Source organism: Pollachius pollachius (assembly GCF_949987615.1).
Source record: "Pollachius pollachius genome assembly, chromosome: 3".
Taxonomy (NCBI): Eukaryota; Metazoa; Chordata; class Actinopteri; order Gadiformes; family Gadidae; genus Pollachius; species Pollachius pollachius.
Window position 1 is genome coordinate 18,660,688 of NC_136936.1, and position 24,555 is coordinate 18,685,242.

The following is a 24,555-nucleotide window of genomic DNA, read 5'->3' on the forward strand; positions in this document are numbered from 1 at the left end:
AAAAGTGCAACGCTAACCTCAGCGTTGGTTAGCAACTTATGTCCCTCCTGCAATGCTGTCTGACGGAAGGTTAATAGGGGAAGAGTGTGTGTGTGTGTGTGTGTGTGTGTGTGTGTGTGTGTGTGTGTGTAGGCGCCTTCAAGTTTCTTTTTTTTGTTTGGTGAGAAAAGAGGGGAGAATGGAGGGCAGAGGGGCTGGGGGTTGGGGGACCGAACACCAGGGCTAGTAATGTATGCAGACCTATTGTGATGGCTCAATGCAGCGTGTGATAATCGGGGAGAGGAGAGGCACAGGCTTGGGGGAGAGGACTTGGGCCTGGGGTGGGATGTCTTTAGCCCAACGTTTGTCCTTTTCCACACACAAACGCACACGCGCGCACAAACACGCAGGACTACGGCGCGTCTGTCGGTCCACCATGAAATGGTTGTTTCTTACTTTAATTTATAACTTTTGATCGTCAGAGACCTTCAGACTCAGCAATCATAACTAATAATTGCATCACTACTACTATAAATACGACTTCTAAGAATACGGAGTGGAATGGTTTGACACTGCCTGGGGTTTCCGGCATGCACCTCTGTTGACATTAGAATTGCATAAATTCCCTATGCAGACACCTTTCTTTAACATGTCTGGTTTTAGAGGAGAGGTCTGATGAGCTCTTAAGAAGAACGAGAGCATCGAACAACCAAGGGATCTGAGGTGAGGAAGCATTTTGTATTACCAAAGTATTGAAACACAACTTGTACTTTCTGTGTGAGTATTTCCACTGGGCAGAATACATGCTACACATTTTGCAGTTACTTTTTGTTATACTGTACATTAAGAATGTCATGTACACTAGCCTTTGGGCGTGGCACAGCCTTAATGATGCTTACGCAAAAGCGATAATAAAGTTGAAAGTTAAAAACAGCAAATAATAATACAAAAAAATAAGAATTCACATGGCTTGCTCCTGTTTCACAGTTAATTGTTGTATAGACTATGATGGATTGCCTGGGAACTGAATGAAGAAGAGCGAGTCAATCAAGTGAAGGAGGTTTGCTCAATGCAGGATGACATAATAGAAGAAAATACATAATAGATGTTTTTTGTTAAAGACCTCATGCAGTCTTTGTTTCTTGTCATTGTCTTAATTGGGCGGAGGCCATGGGAACAGAAGCAGTGTATTGTCTGTGCATCTAGCTGTCTCAAAACAATAGGATGTGCTGGACAGACAAGGCTGCACTGACATAGAAGTGAAGGAGAGTGTGTGTGTGTGTGTGTGTGGGGGAGGATAAACCTGTCAATTAGTTTAGGGAGTGACTTTACTCTTAAACATTTATATCTCTGCCTCGCTCTTATTACAGTTTTCCTCTTTTAATTTTATGACCGTAACAATCTTTGGCAAGTGGCTCGTTTTTATCTGTCGTTTTATTCAACTCTACTCCGCTGTGATGCCAACCACCCCCTTGTTAGGAGGTGATGGGCCGCCCGGTGGGGCTGGGATGGCACAGGACGAGGTTACACTGGTTGGCTGCTGCCTACCTGCTCCTCGCCTGGCCCTGCGCCGGCTTCCTCCCTGACTTCTGGTCCCGCGCCTTGACGCTGGCCTGGGACTCGCACACCCACCAGTACATCACGGAGCGGGCCATCCTCAACGTCACCATGGAGACGCTCTCAGGGATCAACAGACACCAGCGCGGTCATGACACGCAGGAACAGGTAAAAGTCAGTATTTTTCATATGTGTAGATATAATATGGAGCTAGGTAGAAAGGAATTGTAAAACGCAGAATAAAATACTGATATATCTAGATAAATAATATAGCAATACAATATGAAAATAAAAATAAATATAAACAAGGTTATAATCTAAAATACTATTATATCAGTATGATCAATTGCTAATGTTCATGGCGTTTGTGATGACATTGTGATGACCTGTCATTGGGACTTCTTCCAGACCGGACTGGGCCGTGCGTTCTGGAGCGCGGTGGGGGAGGTGGTCAAGTCCAACGCGGCCATGGACTTCCTGAGCGCCACCCGCTCCGACCCCGTGTTCCACTTTGACTCGGAGCGTGTGGACGGAGCCACGGCTGTGCTCCGCCAGGCCTGGTCCCAGACCCTGCTCTCAGTCCGGGCCGCGCAGCACCAGAGCGCCCGGCGGAGCCTTGGACAGCTCTTCCACTCCCTGCAGGTATACCGGAGACCCAGGAGACCCAGGAGAACCAGGAGCACCAGGCTTCAACCAGTTCTTCATTCTTTCAATTTTAAGTTTTTCAGAATTTCAGAATTGAGGAAAAGGTTTATTAATGAACCATTAATTAACCTTCGCTAATGCAGTAATAAGCTTTAACTAACAGTTCATTAACTGTTAACTTATGGTTTACCAATTTACTCATGGTGTTCATGTTAACTGAGGTATTCATTCAACATTATTCATTATATTGGGTTAGGCCGGCTGAGGTCTCAGTTCTTGTTATACACATTTACTCTGGTTGCATTGGCACACCATCTCCAAACCTACAAAGCAGCATAACGTTGTTCTCCTTCTCTCTGGTCCTCTCTATACATCCCGGCAGGACTTCTACAGTCATAGCAACTGGGTGGAGATGGGCCAACGCGACATTTACCATCACCTACTGCAGCCTGAGGAGACTGCGGTCCCGGTCGCTCAGGGTAACAGATGCGTCTGATGTCTAAACATGTGATTCAAAACGTCAAAACCTTGAAAATGTATGTATTGGAAAACATTTTACACTACAACACTTAATATTCATACTCTGTTCCCCACTGAGTGCGAGTAACCCAACCTGGTACCTGTCGATTGGTAGATCGCCCAGTCATCCATGTCTTTGTGAATGCCAAAAACACATCCAGACTCACATGACTCTCCTATCAATATAATTACAAAGCTGCCCAGTGTCTTCCTGATCCAGATGCCTATGAGCCAATGATTAACTTCTAAATCCATCCCTTTTTAACAGTATGACCATTCTACTGAACAGGCGCTTTCATCGGCTGCATTATTTATAACCCTATCATTTCCTGTATGTGCTGCAGAGGCCACTTTGACCTGCATGGAGTGTTTCAGTGCTACCTGCCGAGGCAACCTGATGCCCAGGCTCACTCAGAGACAGCCTCACCTGGGACTGCTCACCACCGGCTACTTCAGTGACAACCCTTCCAAACCAGAGGGTGGGTCACAGCTGATGCTTAAAACCACCTTATGTCTTATCTGTAGAAAGACCACAGCAAACACTGGGGAGCCGATTTCAATGTGGATGACTTAAAATCAATATTCTGTAGTTCAAAATTCACATTCAAACTTTGGTTAGCTTTTTTTTTTGTACCAATAGCATCCCATAATCACACAGGCCGTTTCTGCTGTACAGGGAAATGTAGTCACGGTGGGATCCTGGACAGCAGCCGTCGAATGGGCGCCAAGGGGGGCATCAATAAGGACAGCACCTCGCCCCTTTTCTCCCCCCACCATTACCTGCATCTGGAGGCTGCGCGGCTGGCCTCAGAGGCCACTCTGGCCGTGCTGAAGGACCTGCGGGACACCGTGGGCCACGCCCCCTTCCTCAGGTGAGTCTGCTCACCCTCTCCTGTTCACAGAGTAAAGACAGGAGGACATATGCCTTCAAGTGACCAAGTTAACAAAAGTAGCACAAAATCTAACAAAAAATAAGTGCAATGCTTCAAACAACGCACAGAGTATATCATCAAGTCTTCTTTTAGGTCTCCCCCCCCCCCCCCCCCCCGCAATATACAATCCAAACTGTTCCCCTGCCAAAGAGTAGACCTGTCGGGTCCAAAGCATGATACCTCTCTGTCCTGTGCCTGCTCTGGCCAGGCTGTTCAGCGTGCAGCAGCCCCCGGCGCTGGTGTTTGTCATCGACACCACCGGCAGCATGTTCGAGGAGATCAACGCGGCGCGACTGCGGGCCCTCGCCATCATCCAGGGACGCGCAGAGTCCAGCGCTGGGCAGCCTGGCACCTACCTGCTGGTTCCCTTCCACGACCCCGGTGAGGACTGCCTCTTCTATCCTACACCACTTTGAGGGTGCACTTCCTTAGACGTTTTTTTGCAGAGCCCGTTGAACAGAGCTGTATGGAGGAATGAGTGGTTGGCGTTAGGGTGAGCTTGCTTTATTCTGAGCCGTGTTGCAGAGGTGGGCCCGGTGTATGAGACAGATGATCCGGAGCACTTCATGGGCTACCTGGAGGACCTGATGGCCCTGGGGGGAGGAGATGAGCCAGAGATGAGCCTCTCTGCCATCCAGGTTAGTGGGAACAGAGCCCAACACTGTTGAAGAACACTGTCTCAGACGTTATTGTTTGGTGTCGGTGCCTATGTGTGTATGTGTGTGTGTGTGCGCACCTGCGTGTGTGTGTACGTGTTTGTGCATGTACGTCTGTGTGCACATGCAGAAGTATCTATGTACCTAACCGAGTGTGTGTTTGTGTGTGTGTCCTCAGCTTGCTCTTACACACAGTCCACCACTCTCTGAGATCTTTGTGTTCACCGATGCGTCGCCCAAAGACGCACACCTGTTCAGCTCAGTGAAGGCCCTGACGCTTGAGAAGCAATGCAAGGTAGACCGTCTGCGTCGTTTCACTGCTCAACTGAATTCCAGTAGTTCCAGTAGTAAGCTATTAGTGATTTTGTGCCTTTCTCTGAGAAAAAAGTTAAAAATGACAGGACATAACACAAGATACACAAGAAGATTATTGTATGTTGTACGTCCTGGCACTTAAAAATAGTACTCAACATTGTGTAGCATCTTATCCTAGCTATCTTTGTTGTATATGGGGAATCGGTTAACCTAGCAACTGTAAAAGCTTGGCATTTGTTTCTATGAACATCCTTAGTGTACCTAAAGCAATATATTGTTTCTTTCTTCTGACAAATGTACTTTGTAAATCGCTTTGGATTAAAGCATCTGATTAATGCCCCAAATGTAATTGTAAAAGATATGCTGTATCACAGTTTCATTAGAGTGTACGTCCAGGTGTCTCCCTAACCGAGAGCAACCATTGGCTCCCCTCCCCAGGTGACCTTCCTGCTGACGGAGGACCCCAGTCACAAGAGGGCGGCGGCCAGAAGGAGAAGGAGTAAGAGGAGCAGGGAGCACCTGTCCCCTGACCGCTTCTCCCTGTACTCCGCCCTGTCCGCTGCGTCTGGGGGACTGACTGTGTTCACAACCAACGCCCAGATCCACAAGGTCTCGGCCATAGTGGAAGACAGCACGGTGGCCGACAAGGTACTTGACGTATACCATTTTCTGTTTCTAGAGTTGTCTTCGAGAGTCTGACACAAAGACTATATAGTATCTCCTTATAAGGAGAGGGCGGCGCTCTTCACTATACTGCGTTCAGTTGTCGACGGGGTTTAAAATATCTGTGGGGAAGCAGCTGTGCAACAAGGTGGCATACATTGTCTGACCGAATATTGGGGTCACACAGCAGGGCGAAACCACTGCCTTAACATGTTAACTTAACGCTCCACCCTAACAGGTGACACTACTCCATGTGGAGAGTGACAGTGGCGTGGACGTCCATCATCCCTTCAGAGTAGACCGGGCCATGAACAGAGTCATCCTGCACCTCACTGGCAACATCAGAGACTGTAACCTCACAGATCCCTCGGGTGAGTCCCCACAAAATCACCCACAGGGCCTGCACTCTACACACTATATTCCTGGTCGAAATACAGGCATTCAACTTCATCACCATTCTACTCTTTGTTTTGCTCGAAGCCATTCACTCTGGCTACTGAATAAACTGGTGACATTTAAAACTTGTTCCTCAAACTCAGTTCCTCCTGAGAGGAACTGAGGAACTTCTTTGAGGAACTCGAAGGAGAAGTTGTATGAGGAGGACGATGAAATAAATATACATGGCTTCATGGATGCATGATAAAAGTGTCCACAACCGTTGTTGTGTACTTCACTAATGGTAATGGTCTCTATTGAGGGATTCACCTCTGAGGTTTGTCTCTTCCTGACATAGGCGTGAGCCAGTCTCTGTTGGCAGAGGACGGGCCCCTGGCAGAGTGCCAGAGTTTTGAAGGCCTTGGCCGCGTGCGCCTGCTACCTCCTGTGGAGCCAGGACAGTGGCACCTTCACGCCCGAACCTACGGACCCTTCACATTCAATATCATCGGTAAGATAGGGGAGGGGCATAATCACACCAACACAGACTCTTGCTATACTGACACATAGAACCATCAGACTAGCAGCTGCATTTGAGGTGATGAAAAACAGGACCCAAAAACGTAAAATCCTCATGACATATCACAGAGGGATGCAATCCACTTCACACCTACAGCTCGTCAGGAAGTGTCATATTAAGTGTTAAATTAATTGACATCTCCAAGTCAGCTTATAAACTTAATGTACACATTGGTCATTTCTTTTTTTCCATCACTCTAAGTTCTGTCACACAGATTATTATTTCTGTGAGGTAATGGAACAAAAAACTAACAAAATAATAATAAATTCCTCAAAGGTGACAGCAGTGTGGATTTCCTGTATTACTTTGCCACGGTGGCCAATGAGACTCACCCTGGGTTGTCAAGGGTGGAGGGCAGTCCAATAGCAGGTGAGTAGGGCTGTGGGACTCTATTGGTTCACTTTGTGTTGTTAACTCAAAGTACCTGACCTCTTTTACCACATAGCGCCACACTCGGTTCTTTCGTAATTTCAATACTTGTACAAGATGACATATTATACCAGCAGATGTGAGTGTGATTAGCCGTTACAAGCCATTTTGGGAAATCTGACATCACAAGTTGGCATGTCCACCTAGATGTATGATGGATAGATCAGTTTACCAGCCTGCCCAGTGGACAGTAGCAAACGTTGCTCATCTATCCGTCATACATCTAGGTCAGACTTTCTCAAAGCGTGGTCCCCGGACCACTGGTGGTCCGTGAGCGACCCCTAGTGGTCCGCGAGGTGACAGGTGAAAAATTAAAATAAATTAAATTAAATAAAATTTAAAAATTAAATTTAAAATTTCAGTGTTTTAGTGCAGCGGACCGTTTGCGACACCGCAACCGGTTTACATCAAATGAAGTGTGACCCTGCTGCCGTAACTGTGGGAATGTGCAAAGCGGTGTAAAGCCTGGATGTATGGTGCGAACAAGTTGCAAATAGATCAGTGGATTAGGACCGGGTCATGTAAAAGAAAAGCAGATGAAAATTTTTACTCGACAGGAAAAGTAGTTGAGTCCCAGGATGTTGGTCCAACGCCCGCGACGTCGTCAAAGCAGATCCCACCGCCAGCTCGTCATGAACGTGAAAAATCCACCGCTAAGGTGAAACGGAGGTACCACAGCGACTACATACAGTTTGGGTTTTTTTGGACTGGCGACGAGGAGGATCCTAAATCACACTGGGTGTTGTGCTATGAAACGTTAGCTAACGAGGGAATGAAACCTGCAAAGTTGAAGCGACACATGGAAACTAAACACAAGGAGTACATGGGGAAACCTACTGGATTTTTGGAACGGAAACGCGACGAACTCACGCAGCATATGGTGAAAGAGGCTGCACGCACCCGGAGAAAATGCTAAGGCTACTGAGGCTTCATACAAGGTATCCTTCTTGATCGCTAAAGCTGGAAAACCTCATCCAATAGGTGACAATTTAGTTAAACCAGCTGCAAAGGTGATGACTAACATATTGTTTGGGGGAAAAGCCAGCGACGAAATTAACAGGATTCCTCTTTCCAATCACCTTCCAGCGGCGCATCAAATCTATGGTTGAAAGAGTGGAAGATCAGCTGGTGACACGTTGGCGCCAAAGCCAGTTCTTCTCACTACAGCTGGATGAATCCACGGCAAATCTGCTGTGTTTTGTGATACATTTATGCCGGTGAAGTGCATGATGACTTTCTTTTCTGCCGTTACCTGCCGACCCACACCACAAGTGAAGCAGTTTTTCACTCACTCAATGATTTCATTATGACAAATAATCTGGACTGGTCAAGATGTGTCGGCATTTGCACCGATGGTGCAACTGCAATGACAGGAAAGCATGAAGGACTTGTGGCGCGCGTTCGCGCAGTTGCGCCGTCTGCAGCAGCAACACACTTGTTACCTCCTCAGCTTCCACGCTCCGAACCGTACTTGGGAGCGAGCTGGTCTCTACTAATTACTTGGCTCGTTGCAGGTAACTTGTTTGTCTAGTGGTCCAGGTTGACATAGCCGAAGCACAAACAGGGAGACGTTGGTTGGTTGCACGAAAAATGAACTCGGCTTTATTCCTTCAATGACTCCAACTGATTCGCCCGCGGTCACACGTTCTTCCTACCCACAACACACCTGTTCTTTTTCGTCACACTCATGTGCCACACATACATATTTTCCCCAACAAGCCACCAGGGGGAGGCAGAGATTGCAACACACTGTTGATTCCACAGATAATAACTGGCTGTGAAAAAAATGCCACAGTGCCTAAAATCAGTACTGGGCGAATCGGTGAAAATAGTCAACAAGATCAAAGGTAAAGCACTGAACACACGTCTTTTTAAAGCTCTGTGTGAAGAAATGGGGAGCGAACACACAAAACTCCTGTTCCACACTGAAATTCGCTGGCCGTCGCGTGGCAAAGCTCTCACCCGTCTATTTGAACTGTGAGACGAGGTAATGTTATTAATGCACCAACGCGATGAACTGTATGACAGAATGCATGATTTCCAGTGGCTCGCAAAGTTGGCATACTGGGCTGATGTTTTCAGCGCTCTCAATACTTTGAATGTGGCGCTGCAATGGAAGACCGTCACCATCTTCAATGTCCAAGACAAAATTAAAACCACACGCATGAAAATGGAATTATGGCGTGGCCGTCTCGATCGCGGAGAATTCGACAGTTTTCCCACACTTGCTGATTTTCTCCTCACTGCTGGAGAGGACATGGTTAGGAGCACAGTTGCATCCTTCAAGCAACATCTGCAAGACCTCCGCTCCCAGCTGGGAATATAGTTCCCAGAATTAGACACAAGTTTTGAGTGGATCAGAAATCCATTTGGGAACAAAACGCACATTGAGCAAGTCAGTTCCAAACTTTCACCAAAAGAGGTTGACAGCCGTGTGGACACTGCATCCAATGGGACACTGAGAACAACTTTCAGGGAGAAAGGATTGACCGACTTTTGGCTCCACATCTAGCCTGAGCACCCTGAGCTGCTGACTCCGCTCTGAAATTGTTGGTGCCGTTTCCAACCACCTACAACTGTGAAGTTGGATTTTCCTCCCTTGTAAAAGCAGCGCAACCGGATTAATTTGGACTATGATACGAGACTTAAACTGTCCAGTTTGGAGCAAGACATTGCTTCACTCATGGCCCAGAAAAAAAAGCAGCATCATTCTTCTCATTAAGTAAGAGGTTGCTTCCTTGAGGGATGGGTTAAATACAAAGAATGTCACTGTACAAGCTGTGTGACAAAAATAAAGTACCTGTATCTTTGGTAAAACTGTCATTTTATGTTGTAATGTGAACTGAAGTTGGCATATTGTTTTGGGGCTGTTTTGAGTTAGTTGGTCCTTGAGTGTTTTTTTATGGGTAAAGTGGTCCTTGGTCTGAATAAGTTTGAGAAACACTGATCTAGGTAGACATGCCCACTTGTGATGTCAGAAGAGGCTTATTTTCAAAACGGCTTGTCACACCTGGTGGTATATTATGTCACCTTTGATAGCCATGTGTTATACTATGATTTTAGTCAGCATTCAATTTTACTTTTGATACAATCTGAAACTGTTGTTTTGCAGGTGTCCCCACCTTTTTGGTGCTGACCGTGAAGGGTCTCGCCCCCAACGCGGAGGCCTATTTCAGTCATGTGACGCTGTTGGCAGCCAATGGAGAAAGCTTACAGAAGGTGTGGCTCAACTCCTCGTCTTCCTCCTCCTCGTCCCTGTCCGTCCACTCCTATGTGGGGGAGGAGCTGGTTGGCGTGGTGGACTTGGTACCCAGAGTGCCCTTCTGTGTTCGCCTGTCCGGACGCGATGTGAGCGGCAACAAGCTGGAAAGGGTGTCCACGGAGATGATCGAACCCACCCATGTTCAGATACGGGTAGGTGGTGGTGGTGGTGGTGGAGTGGAAAGCTACAAATGCTAGCGCAAATAAAAACACAAAGAAAAGAACATGGTTGAACTGAGAAGCATCGAGCCCTGAAACCATCCCTGAATTGAATCTATTGCTCGTTCCTCGGCTTATGGATATTGAAACTCACTGTTTACTGGTGTCAATTCCATCAATCAACTTTATTAATACATACATATGAACAAAGGTGAAACCATGTATATGTTTTCACTTTTTCTTGAAACCCTCCTCTAGCTTGTGTCTGTGCCCCGCCTGGTTCCGGGTCACAGCACCACGGTCCACTTTGACGTCCTCAACCACGGCCCCGCGCGGCTCTTCAACCTCACCGCCGCAGACGACCGCGGCTATCTGCATCCGAGCGGCCCTCATAGGTACGACACCACAACACAACAACACAACAGCACAACAACACACCGCTGAGACCATGCACTCCATTCTCAACAGCTGTGACTATCAATGGCTCGGCACTGGTCTGGTGTTCACAAAATGGAATTCAACTACATTATGACACAACTGAAGTATTTCATGTGGACTCGTCTTTTAAAGTACACAGCTGCCTTCTCCTCTTTTCAACTTCTGCTCCCGTCCCCCAATCCTCCTTCCGTAAACTTAAGGACCACATCGGGAATCAGGGAATCAGAATCAATCCATCAATCAATGTCTGAAATGTTCTGCATTATTCCGTCTTCTTAAACCTGCTCGTTAGCTTCCCCGTGGCTGAGAAGGGGTCTATCCGTGGCCAGGTGGACCTCCGGACCCCCCCTACGGCGGAGGCTGGCGCCCCCCTCACCCTGACTCTCAGCGTGCGCGCCCTGGACTCACTGGACTCAAACTACGCCGTGGCCTACCTCACAGTGGTTCCTCCTGTAGGTTCCTGGACCACTGACGCACCAAGTCACAATGAATAGGGCCAATTGTTGTCCCAAACCCATAATTTAAAACGTAGAAAAAAACATATAGAAGAAATCCCAATCCATGTGTTCTGTTGGCCACTCATATTTGTTAATATTCTAGGTATGTCTTCCAGGAAAGGAATCGTTTTTTAAGAGACGTCAATCTCAAAAGAAACACATTTACATTGTCCTACCTTTCATTTGACTATACAATTCTGCCAAATTATCAAATTCAGATAATTAAATATTGGTTTTGAGTGCACTTGTGTGCATTGGTTTGTGCCAAAATCGTTACTGTGGAGCGAAAACTGAACTAAACTAGAGCCTGTGTATTGAAGACTGTTTTTGCATTATCCTAATGGATGATTCACTGACGATTCACTGACCTCCAATCCTCTTCTTCCCTAAGGATCCCGATATGTCTCCTCCATCGTGCTCCACCCTACGCTTGGAGAGACCCTGCCCTTCTCTCTGCACCAACTCCAGCTGGACTGTCTCCCTGGCCGTATCGGACAGGGGCCGCTCCGGTTTGGCCTCCCTGCAACTGCTCCGGGGTGAGGGGGTCCTCACCCTCCTCCCCCATGCCCCCACACCTCAAGGGGAAGGCCAGGCTGGGACCCAGCAACAGCCAGACCAGGAGAAGCTAACACTTAAAAAGGGGGAGCACCCTATGAACGTTTCCGAGTGGGTGGGGGACTCATCTCAGCCCATGTGGGTGAGGTACAACGCTGGCTGCTGTGCCCCACACGCTGAGCTCCTGGTGTGGGACAGGGCTGGAAACTTAAGGCGCTGTCATCTGACCTCCGGCCAGCAGGGGGGGCTAAAGGTCAAGGACTCTGAGACTAATGGAAGTGGGAAGACGACTATATTCAGCTGCTCCAAAGGTGTAATGATGCTTTGGGCCTGTGGACTCATCTGGTTTTGTTCTTTGTAGCTGAAAATAAATGTTACGGATTGTAAACTAGCTGCTTGTATTCTGAATCAAGCCACAACAGTCAAAGCATTCTAGCATCTCATGACAAGGCCAAACCGGTATCCAATGTTTGTAATTCACAAACAAGTGCGATGCCGTGTAGGAAAATGTAAGAAATCGATGAAAACTTTTTGTGTCTTCAAACATTTCAAACTGAGAGGTGTACACAGAACATGAATTACAGTTTGTCCTATCAATTCCTATAGGTCTTCAATGGCCCCGAAAACAAAATAATTTCATTGTTTTTCTTTTTTATGATTTTACAAAAGCTGTCTATACCAACAATTTAATGTTAACTTTCTTAATTGGACATCTATAATGAGAATTGCAAGGCCATCTTACAAACATCAGCTTTAAATGGATCAAAAGTATCCACAAACAATATATCTTGATTGTAATTTCACAAAAAAGTTATAAGCAAGTCCAGGTGCCATAATAAAAACAAAAACACAGTAAATACACATATTAATTTCTGGTAGTTAGTGCCACAAACAATCATTAATCAATACGATCACAGCAAAATTGATAGACAAACTGAGACTGAGACAGACCTGTCAAATGTAAAATAGATTTGCAGATTTAACAGTGACATATTATACCGCCAGATGTGATTAGCTGTTACATGCTGTTTTGAAAATATGCCTCTTCTGACCTAACAACTTGGCGTGTGCAACTAGATTTACATCTAGGTGGACATGCCCACTTGTGATCAGTCAGAAGGGGCAGATTTTCAAAACGCCTTGTAACGGCTAATCACAGTCACACCTGGTGGTATAATATGTCACCTTTAATAATCCCTGTTCAATAATGTACCAGAATTGTCAGTCTAATCTTTAAAATAAGATATAGCTTTAAGGTAATGGAAAAGGAAAAAAAATCTAGCTGGGGCACATTTGCCAAGTGTAAATGTGGTGTTTATTAATAGAAAATGGGACAGTAAGGTGTTTCTAGATTAAGGAATATTTCAAAACTACCTGAGCTACTATTGTTTTTTTCATGGCTTTAGAGATTCATCGCCTTCAGTCAATCAGTAGCATACAGCTTTAGTTCCCAATGAAGCCATACTGGGAAACAGATGAGTAACTGGGTCTTCCAACCGCCAGAGCAGGTGAGTAGGGGAACACAAAGAAGATCTGTTCTGACAGCTTTGGTTGAAATCAGGAATAAACTCCAGGAGGAAAGAAGATCTGTTCTGACAGCTTTGACTTAAAATCAGGAATAAACTCCAGGAGGGACAAGATGGGGGAAGTGAAGATTGAAGAGAGAGGACAATGGGCCAGTAAGACAGAATTCCTCCTGGCGGTCGCAGGGAATGTGGTGGGCCTGGGAAACGTCTGGCGGTTTCCCTACCTCTGCTACAAAAATGGAGGGGGTATGATAATCATTCAATTTTTTTTTAATCTCATCTTCGGATAAAGAGTTTTGCGTCTCAGTACCCCCCCACTTTTTTTGAGCCGTGTCTGCCTGTGGTTCCAGGTGCGTTCTTGGTGCCGTACATGGTGTTTGTGGTGACGTGTGGCGTGCCCCTGTTCCTGTTGGAGACGGCGATGGGTCAGTACACCCAGGAAGGAGGAATCACTGTGTGGAGGAAGCTTTGCCCTCTGGCAGAAGGTAACCACTTGTGTTTTGGTGTGACTTACCGCTTAGAAATGGTGCAAAATGAAAAATAAATACCCTTGAAGTGAATTAGAGCTTTGGCACAAAGCTCAGTTTCAGAAACAAAGATGTGTCCAAATTATTAGTAAGTTTAGACTGAGACTGTGTCAATGAGGTAGAACCGGGCTAGGGGTCAGGCGCTTTGAGACTAATAGAAGTAAGAGTGGTTGGGGTTTTCTTTCTCGTAAACTCATTTTATTATTTGTATTGATGTATTGATGATTTCAGCCAAATAGTGCTATGATGAGCAGTATATCATCATGTTTAAATAACAATGGTGACAATAACATAATCACATTCATCACAAGAGGAAAAAATACTAGTCAAATATGGAATGGTGAAAGTAACATTTTCTATTTGGATGAAGTAATGTTTAACTGCTTGTGTTCAATGCAACCGACAATGTGATTCTTTGCCCTTGAATGTAAACATTAACAGTGTGGTCAGCAGTGGTGGCTTGAACATGTATTTTCATTACTGGCCCTTTTGGTTGATATTCAAATCAGATTACTGGAGTGCGAGCTCCGTTGTTTGTATGAAATATGGACGAAGCATCCGTGGCTTGACCCAATGGTAATTTTTTATATTTGTTTACTGGCTGCCATTTTGCAGAGGTGGGGACTTTGGCGAGGGGGCCAGAGGTGCTTTCAGTCAAAGTCTGTGTCTTCATCCGAGAAGTCTTCTCTGAACTAACTTAAATATATAATTGTGTAATGATTAAGCCTACCTCAGCACACAGCTTCATCACAATTGTCAAATTGTTACACAGTATCTCACAAAATGGTTTCAAACGAAACCAAACACAAAAGTTAAAGTGTTGAATTTACATAGGTTTGGTGAAAGGTGGCAATCCTTTCCCCGACTGACTAACTCAGCAGAGGAATTGAAGTCGAGTAGATGGCACAGGTTGTGCCTTACAACAGCAATGCAAAATACAGAGCAATAACTGTGACTATAAAGAAATGAAATAATACAAAATTGAGCTTTTTAGAATAACATTAAAGAGAAAGTTCAGCGAGTTCAGTTCCTTGTTCTTGTGTGCATCTCTATGGATCCTAATAGTTCAGTTCCTGGTACCTGGGTATTGTGTATACTGTGCTATAACTTTTTGACCCCGGTAGAGGACATAATAGCATATGGAATCATATCTGGTGTCTGGTCAGACTCCTGGGGACAGATCATATGGGTTGCCACACTGCTACCATGACCGTCCACTGTGTCATTTTAAATTTCTAACGTGAAACCTCATTCACCTCTTAAAACGTCTTATGTGTTTATAATGTATAATCTATAATGCATAACCAAGGACTGAGGTTTCACTTGGAATAAGTGAAATGACTTACTTTGACACAACAATGGCCATGTTGCATTAATAAATGACTTACTTTATTCTTGTCCCACTTTTGACACGTTACATTTAATTTACCTTTTTATATGTATATTATTTTTTCCCCTTGGACATGAATATGAATGGGAATATCCCTTCTAACTCACTCAAAAAAAAGTATGTATAAACAAAAATAAATTCAAACACAATGTAGCTGTTGCGTGTAGTGTGTTAACACACTAAAACCGAATGATTTTAGTGTCAACACAAGTGCCACACGTCTTTAATGTTTGACAAGGCTTTTAAATGCTCCACTGAACAGTGCCTGGTGCCAGCTGGCTAGTAATGGCTTAGCTACCATTTATAACACATTACCACAATGATACAATGTACATATGTACCAACATATGTAAAATTAGTTAAAAAGGTCCTTGCCATTGGTTTAACGTTTTTTTCAATTGCTTGAACACATTTTGCAAAACTTGGCTCATTGTGTCAAAACTCAACACACAAGCAAATAAGACACAACACTGAGAAATATACCATTCACATCTATGTCAAATTGAAACTCTTCTATCGAAACCTAACAATGCTTTGTCAAAATGTCACTCTGATGACAAAATTATACACACTTGTATCATATGATTACACTTTCAGATCAGAAGCAACACACTAGTCTACTTTATATAAAACATTGCAGTCTTCCATATTCACTGTTTTTATTCAGTTCCACAGAAGGCATGTTTTCATAACAACCAAAACATCTAATACTCAATACTGTACATTGCAGTACAGTACTTTACAGTTCAGTAAATTCAGTTTCAGCAAAAATATAACAGAAATTAAAGTACACAACTGTACTGTAAACACAGAAAAACACGGCAATTGTGCGTTGGTTGGCTTATGGATCCTCACCTTGTGTGCCGAATCCATCCATGGGTTGACCTTACCTCAATGTCTCCGCAGGCCCGTTCCATTGCCTGCAGAAGAGGCATGCGGGCATGTGGTTGGCGGTCATATACACTACATCCTCAAGCCGAAAAAAAACCTTCTATAGGTTTTAGAAATGGCGAGTATAGGCCTTCGACTTCAAATTGTTTATGGTTGGTGTACCAGTTCCGGACCAAAACAGCTTGATGGAAACAAACATTATCCCAGACAACAACAAACCTGGGCTGCTCTGATCTGTCCTGTTCAGCTGCATCATGAAGTGCATCTAGAAGTGTGATGATATGCTGGATATTGTAGGGACCTATTTTTGCATGATGGTGCAGTTACTCTCGAAGGCTTATGGCGGCACACAATGATATATTTCCCCCGCGCTGCCCTGGGACGTGCACAATTGCCCTTTGACCTTTTTGTAGCTGGCTGATAGGTGTTCAGTTTTGTAAGTAAGTGTTTTGAGTTCTTAAAGTTTTTATTTTAAGTATTTAAGTATTTTCAATTACCCAATGTGTTTAGTATTTTGAATAGATGTGTTCTCCCAATGATATACTGAGATGTCATTTTTGAACTAAGTGTCTTATGTATGAAATTGTGTGTAGTGTGTAGGAGCAAGTGTGTTGCAGAAAGGAGCAAGTGTGTTGCACAATTGCAACTAAAGTGCAAAGCAGCGCTTTTGTTTAAGGAATGGTTACATTTGTTTAAGGTATAGTAACAAAAACTTCAAGTTGTGTTACTTTGGTCTAAGCATGTGTCTATAGTGTTCAAGCAATTGAAAAAAACTAAATGCTTTCGAATCATCTCTATAAGCATCAGCGCATATCATAACCCAATAGTATTTTCCCTTTAGTATTTGCTAACCTTTCAATAAACAGGACTTTATTGAATTAAAGGTATAATATGTAATATTTCCAAATTAAAATATCAAAAAATGACAAGACCTGTGTCATGCATTTGGTTGAGTTCAGTATTTTGAGGGCTTCCCTTGACAGAAATGCCCCATGTTGTCCTGCAGGTATAGGCTATGGGGGCCAGGTGGTTCTGCTGTACAGCTGCATAACCTACCCCGTCATATTGACCTGGGCCCTGTTCTACTTGATCTTTTCCTTCAGCTATGAGCTCCCTTGGGCCAGCTGCACCAACTACTGGAACACAGGTAATAGTAACACTCCTTATAATTCACTTCATGTACAAAGCTCCTTTCATTTAGAAGGAATGGGACAGGACACCAGACCCAATTTAGTGTTTGGGCGGTGTCCTTATGAAGCACCACGCCATTATTTGAATAAAGCAGTAAACCTTTGTTGAGATGTTTGAGAACCTTCTACGTTGTTAAACTGGGACATTTGGTGACTTGCAGACTTGCTTTCGTTTAGTTGTGGGTTAAAAAAAAAATCTTTCAACCCTATCAGAAAAATGCGTATCATTTTCCCTGGGAAATGGGGTCGTCGGATGGAACAACCAGACCAACTCTACCTCCGCAGCCACAGAGTTTTGGGAGTAGGTATATGTCTGGGGTCTTTGAAAAATCTTTGAACAATATTAATTGGTTGTTGTTTTTGTCTTGAGCAGACAGCGAGCATTGTCAATCTCAGGTGGGATTGAAGAACTAGGCAGCATCCGATGGGAAATGCTGCTCTGTGCCCTTGTAGTGTGGGTCGCTTGTTACTTTTGCATCTGGAAAGGCGTCCGCTCAACAGGCAAGGTATTTGCCAACTATTCGAAGGCCCTGTTTGTCTGTTTTCATATTTTCCATTTAATTAGTTAAATATACATTTGTTAAAGGTCCCATGGCATGCTACTTTATGGATGCTTTAATATATATATTATACCTATAGATGTTCCCGAAATTCAGCCGTGGTGCAGAATTACAGCCACTACGAGCAAGTCGCACATTGAGCTTTCCCCAAACGCGCCGTTTCGGTGTCTATAGCTTTAATTCAAATGAGGAGGAGAGTGGCGGGTGAAGAGAAGGAGGATGGGGGTCAGATCAGCTTGCGGCCGCGGTACCATGCGCTCTGTTTACAGTGGATGTATCGCCAGCGCCGAGGCAGCCCCGCCCCGCAGCGGTGGTGCCTCATGTTGGTGGTGCCTCGCGGCAGCGGGCAGCAGGCAGCAGGGCTCCTGCGGGAGACAATAACGGGCAACAATCCCTTTCTCCTCCATATCACGGTTCATCTACTTCAGGGAGTCAAAGCCAAAGTTCCTTTCTCCCAATTCCTTCACAACCATGGCTTAGATAACCCCCACTACAGTCTCATTGTGGAAATACCAGAGACGTCAGAGAGCCGACGTGTTATGCGCCATAACACCAACAGCAGAACGGTTATCAAAATAAAAAAGAAGTGGTCAACACTTGCACTACAGTGTGTGTAATCACACACACACATGTGGCGCTCGCACGGTCGTAGCTCATTGTCTCATTGGCAGGCCAAATTCTCTGGGCGGGCAAGGCAGAGAAAGGGGAGGTAGCTTGGCCCCTTTTGACGACATATGGGGCCACATTCCAAATCAGCACGACTGAGCTTCCATTTTTTCAAAGACGAGCAGGATACCTAGTGCTCGTTTTACACCAAACGCAAGTTGTAGCCACTGGGGGACAATAGGCAGGTTATGGGAACTCATATTAATGTTAGAAAACCTCACAAAGTGAGATCATTATGCCATGGGACCTTTAAAAGTACATAAAGGCAATGTTTTTTCCAGGTGGTGTATGTCACTGCAACTTTTCCCTACTTAATGTTGCTCATTTTGCTGATCCGTGGACTCACTCTGCCGGGGGCTATGAACGGAGTGGCGTACTATCTTTACCCAGAGCCGTCACATCTGTTGGACCCACAGGTAGTCAAGGCCTCACCCCCCTTCACACCCACACTTAGGGTGACCAGATCCCAATTCACCAGAAGTGGGACAAAGACTACGTTAGTGCGGGACAATGCGGGACAAAGTGTGTGTGTGTGTGGGGGGGGGGGGGGGGGGGGAGAGAGAGAGGAGGCGACCTGGGACCTTCAGTGGGGGTTTCGGTCCGCAATAACGGATAATCCCCCGTTCCCCCCTTGTCCGTTCTAGTTAGAAACATATTTGATAAACGTGTTTTATTTCGCTTATTTAGTTATATTTCATAATTAATTAAGGCCGCCACCAGAGGGCGCCTTCAACGCATTTGCCGCCCTAGGCGATTGACTAGGATCGCCCTTGCATTGCTTCTTGGTGGTGGGCGTGCCCTTAACCTGCGTCCGAGACCAAGTTTCATTGACATGATCAAACACCCCGCCCGCTCCCTGATGACAGCCCTGCTGTCTCCGCACGCAGCTATTTGATAAATGCTAATGATAAATCACGCATTTCCAAAAAAAAAAAAAATCGAGTCTGACTGTCAATAACAATGTGGGACAACGTCTCAATTTGCGGGACACGTTCAAAGTCACGGAAATGCGGGACTGTCCCGCACAAAGCGGGACATCTGGTCACCCTACCCACACTTCAGGATGAACAGGGAAGACTGTCTGGGCTAGATGTTATTAAGTGTTCCTTTAAAGTTTAGAGTTATAATATATGGCGTTTTAAAAATAAAAAGGTGTGTGTGGATCCAGATCCGGACTCCATGCCGGTTGGTGTCCGTACTGCCCCATAACCTCGAGCATTAGGAACGAGGGCGTGCGACTTGCTTAGAGCAGTCGTGTGACTATGTTTGCGACTTGTATAACGCATGCACGCTTTATCAAAGAAAATACAAAAATACATCCATGACAACTTTACTATGTCGTAGAACTACATCCGTTTTTTTGATTGAATGACCCTTAGCGGCAGAATATGCATATCATACCTTTAATTAACATTGTTCGTTCCTCAGTGTGTAATCAGCCATGAGCCATGAGAATAGATACTCTTACCTTGTGTACAGGTATGGATGGAGGCTGGTGCACAGATCTTTTTCTCCTACAGCATAGGAGTGGGATCCTTGACCGTGCTAGGGAGCTATAACCCTTACTACAACAACTGCTACAGGTGACCCTGAAACAAATCACAATTCCATGGTTAGGCTACTCACCAAAACCCTTGAGATTTGTGGAAGTCAATTGCTTTCAATGATGAAGCTGAGTAAAGTGTTTTCTTATATGTTACAGAGACTGTCTGTGGTTGTGCTTGCTGAACAGCTGCACCAGTGTGGTAGCAGGGTTCGCTGTGTTCTCAGTACTCGGATTCATGGCAGAGATGCAGAACACGCCAATTGATCAAGTGGCAGAGTCAGGTACTGCAGGAAGCTGCATGCAGAGAGAAAGAAATCCCTGATTTTTCATATACTTTTTTATATTAGTCAAAATAAATGCAGAAAACATGTTTTCGGTAAATAAGTAAAAGTCAAGAAAAATTCACACAAACAGATTGTGCATCTAATACAATGATCATCAGGCCCAGGGCTGGCGTTCGTTGCATATCCTCAGGCGATAGCCATGATGCCGCTGCCTCAGCTGTGGGCCGTGTGTTTCTTCATTATGATCATTCTCTTGGGCCTGGACACTCAGGTAAGTATGGAGAAAAGTAAAACAAACACAACAACAACAATACAAATACAGATGTAATAGTCTTCGCCGTACACATAACACAAAAGTGATCCATCTTCTGTTCCTGCTCTTATTTTCCCTTGAAGTTTGTTGCATTGGAGGTGGTGATGACGTCGGTCATAGATCTGTTCCCCACAGTGCTCCGCAAGACCGGCCGCCGGGAACTCCTGCTCCTCCTGTTCTGCTCCGTCTGCTTCTGTTCGCAGCTCGTCATGGTCACGGAGGTCAGTGCAAATCAAGGTCAATAATAGTACAGTTAGGACTCTTTGTTTTGGCTCAAAGAACCGATGGAAATGGCAACAACAGGTATTGGTAGATGAAGGATATCCATGAGACGTGATAATCAGCTAATCAGTGGTGTCATGGATGTCTGGATGGATGAGGTTTGGGCTGTTGTGTGTGTATAAAACCAGAACATACCAACAAAATACAGCAGGGGGATAACCGTGTTGTCAGAAAGAGAAAGCAGGCAGGCAGGCTGCTCTCTTACGCTGGTCTGCATCAGGTGCGTGTGGTTCAACTAACGACCCACTGAACCAGGCCTGAGAAAGAAACCCCTCAGAAGCACAGTGACCCCACAAGGCAGGACGGGGTTAGGTCACAGCTACTCCAGTACCAGTGGATCAACTCAGAGAGATGGTTACAGCTCTATTGCACAGAGTTCTCTTTTTTACAAATGCTCCCAAATATTGTATTACATTGTTACATTATATTATATAAAAATTTTATTTGATCTGGTGGTCTCCTCTGGAGTTCCTAAGTATTTTTGTATGTTATTCCTGTGTACGACCATATTGTGATGCATCCTTACAACTAGCAACTGTGTTCACCCGATAAACTATTGATTAAAGTCATCAATAAACTCATCTCTCCTCCATCAGGGAGGAATGTTTGTTTTTCAGCTGTTTGATTACTATGCATGTAATGGAGCATGCATTCTCTGCCTTTGTGTGTTTGAAGCATTTGCACTTGGCTGGATATTTGGTAAGCAATCCCACTTTTATATCCCAAAAATGATTTGGGTAAACCACAGAGGTAGCCAGAATTGTCTTTGAATAATGAAACATATCCTGTCATCCTCTTGCTTGCTCTTCTCTCCACCAGGGGCTGAGCGGATGTATGACATCATTGAGGATATGACAGGTGTGCGGCCCAACTGGTTCTTTAAGCTCTGCTGGCGTTACCTCACACCCCTGGTCTCATTGGTAAGAGGGCAGAACAGCCTTTTGGTTCGCCTCTTCAAATGTACATACAGTACCTTACCAGAGGATTGGGTTTCAACCCAAATGATATTCACACCCTCACCCTTTAAACTTTCATCAACCTAAGAAAGTATTTATTTAAGCATGAAGGCAGCCTGGAATGCGGTGTCCACAATGTCCTCAACCTTCCTGGTTATTTAAATGTTTGACCCTTTTACAGGTCTCTTTTGTATACTCTATGGTTGATTACCAGCCACTTACCTTCAACCGCTGGTACGTGTATCCGACCTGGGCGTACACGTTGGGCTGGCTGATGGCCTTGTCCTCCATGATTCTGGTCCCAGCACTGACGCTGATAAAACTGGCCACCGTGCCTGGAACTCTGCCTCAGGTAAAGGGGAGGTTCTGTCGTGTCATTTATACCACATGTACTCAACACAAATCACAATCGAATCCAGTTTGTAACGTTTAATTATTTATGAAAATCTGCAACATATGATTTGACAATGTATTTTCTTTCCCGCTGTTAGCGATTGCGTCGTCTGTGTCAACCTGCGGCCAAATACCCGCTGGCCCTGGACAGGGAGGGGGAGCCAATGGCCTGGGACAGAGGGGGGGGAGCCGCTCAGGGAGGTGGAGCCGCTCAGGGAGGTGGAGCCACTCAGGGAGGTGGAGCCGCTCAGGGAGGTGGAGCCACTCAGGGAGGTGGAGAACCACTGCCCGAGGACAGGGAGGTGGAGCCACTGGCCCTGGTCAGGGAGGTGAAGCCGCTCAGGGAGGTGTAGCCGTGGTCTATATATTACCTCAATAGACCACATGATATTAAAGTTGACATAAGTACATCATTGGACCACACCTTAGTATTGTCAACACCAGTACTCACTAGTTTGTTCCTCCATACATTGGGGCCAAGACACCATATAAAGACAATATGCAGAATCTTTTCACTTATACGAATTTACACCATCTGCTTTTTTTTCCCAGTACGCCTCCCTAGCCTAATTATGTGCAACTGTTTTGCCCCTAGTTGATATCTAATTTTTGAACTCCTCATAGGAGTTCATTATGACTATCTGTACCTCTTGAGTGAAATAGACTGCTCTTGATCTCTGATCGCGAGTTTCGTCTCTGTCGATCCAGGCTTTCCAAAGAAAGCCTGGGTATGTTCAGCGAGGTTCATAGCATACCCCACAAGGCTCATATAAAAAAAGAATATGGCCTTGCTTTTTCATGAGTTGCACAGGTGTCCTCCATTTATTGATGGGCCTCACTTCTGATTGGCCACAGCAGAGGTTGACGGAACCACTCCAGCTCACCTGTGGAGAAAAGGGGAGGAGAAAACAAACAGGAGGAGAAAAAAAGGCCCACAGATCCCAGGCCTGTCACAGCAGACAATAAAATAAACACCAATGATGATTCATAATGTTTGTCAATCCGATTGCTTATTTTAGTTTTTCTTAGGAATAGTCAGCCTCCTATCAACTGTATCAATCATTAAACAAAGTCTTCTTCTTCAATCGATGTGACTCCTAATCCTGTGCTTAAGGATTGCAAAGTGGAGGGATTTAGCCAGAGTCTTCTACAATAGCTACACATGCAGCCATGTGTGTGCGTAGAGGAGACACAGCAGGGCGATTATCCTGTGTGAGGGGTTGCAGCTCATGACTTCATGATCAAGTGAGTCAGTGCTCACAGTTACTCGGCCAAATAATCGTGACTGTGCCTGCCTTAGGTTCTCCTGCAGTTTCAAGGTTGGCTAACAAGCCTTCCATACTGGCCTATTGCAGGATGCCGTGTCTGGGATACAATCAATTTCCACCCATAAGAACGGTGCTAAAGATTGCAAATTTGGAGGGATGAAGACAGAGTCTTCTACCACAGTGTCGTCAGGTCCGTAACCGAACGTCCCAACAACCAACACTCCTTATTTTCTTATTCTCTCAGGGTATTCCATACATCTATGTCAGTCATCTGTTGCTAGGATACAGTTCGAGCCCCCCAGGTGGGTATGTTGTACTGATTGTGAGAGATGTACAGGGAAATATTCCTCATGCCAGCTCATCTGAAATGAGTCAAGCTTGTGTTCATGGTTGTTCATGGGTCTGCGTGTGTGGATGTGTGTGTTTCAAGGATGTATTCCGGTCTTTTTCGCTCAGCAGTTGCACAGCGAAAAGCCCATGGTTCTAGTGGAGTCTGTCATTGAGAACCATACTTATGAAGAAATCACCCATCAAACCTGTAGTGCCGTAATGGAATGACACACACACACACACACACACACACACACACACACACATAAACAGACAGACACACAGACACACACACAGATACATACAAACGCACACACACACACAGCTTGAGTAAGGTTAGGTTTCATTTAATGTATTCATAAGTTATGTCTCAGATCTGCTGGTCAAGGCGACCAGCAGCTTTCTAGCTTCCAACTGATGGTGTGTGGAATAGTAATCAATGTTTCATGAGGGCGAGAGAGAACGGGACGTGAGCGAGAATACAGATCAGGTGGGGTGCGGAGGGGTTCTGAGGTGTGGAGTTTAAGAGGTCACCCATAGAACTACAAAGCTCAGAGAGAACCCTGATGACTGTGCAAATACTAAGGAGCAAACATCTGAAAAATGCAGGAAAAGAACGCAGATTTCATATTATTTCTAAATCTTAGCCTCAACATCAGGTCCTCTGAACTGTTCACAATTATCCCATACACTAACACTATTATTCTTTGATCAAATTAAGTTAGGCTATTTGTATGCAATGGGATTTTCTCTCTACCTTTCATATACACACAAAACATACACACACACACACACACACACACACACGCACACACACACACACACTTCAGTAATTGTTATTTTCCAGGGCTGTCCACCAAAGCAGTCCATTGA

General features: G+C 45.0%; 1 protein-coding gene and 1 pseudogene across 2 annotated transcripts; both read left to right on the top strand.

The window, feature by feature from the left end:
• Positions 1-1,464: 1,464 nt before the first annotated feature.
• Positions 1,465-11,921, top strand: vwa7 (von Willebrand factor A domain containing 7; the record flags this gene model as incomplete). Its single annotated transcript, XM_079731652.1, has 16 exons — positions 1,465-1,710; positions 1,945-2,178; positions 2,564-2,660; positions 3,045-3,179; positions 3,377-3,572; positions 3,841-4,013; positions 4,158-4,270; positions 4,467-4,583; positions 5,042-5,251; positions 5,505-5,637; positions 6,000-6,152; positions 6,498-6,590; positions 9,763-10,064; positions 10,329-10,465; positions 10,801-10,960; positions 11,397-11,921. 16 exons carry the CDS (start codon positions 1,465-1,467, stop codon positions 11,919-11,921), a joined length of 3,024 nt encoding a protein of 1,007 aa, XP_079587778.1.
• Positions 11,922-13,199: 1,278 nt separating this feature from the next.
• LOC307072775 (sodium- and chloride-dependent GABA transporter 2-like) lies at positions 13,200-22,437 on the top strand (annotated as a pseudogene). Its single transcript has 14 exons — positions 13,200-13,332; positions 13,437-13,571; positions 16,901-17,041; positions 17,298-17,385; positions 17,458-17,590; positions 18,592-18,726; positions 19,790-19,893; positions 20,013-20,137; positions 20,299-20,411; positions 20,537-20,674; positions 21,332-21,434; positions 21,555-21,655; positions 21,873-22,043; positions 22,183-22,437. The product of its transcript is annotated as a sodium- and chloride-dependent GABA transporter 2-like (transcript).
• Positions 22,438-24,555: the final 2,118 nt, after the last annotated feature.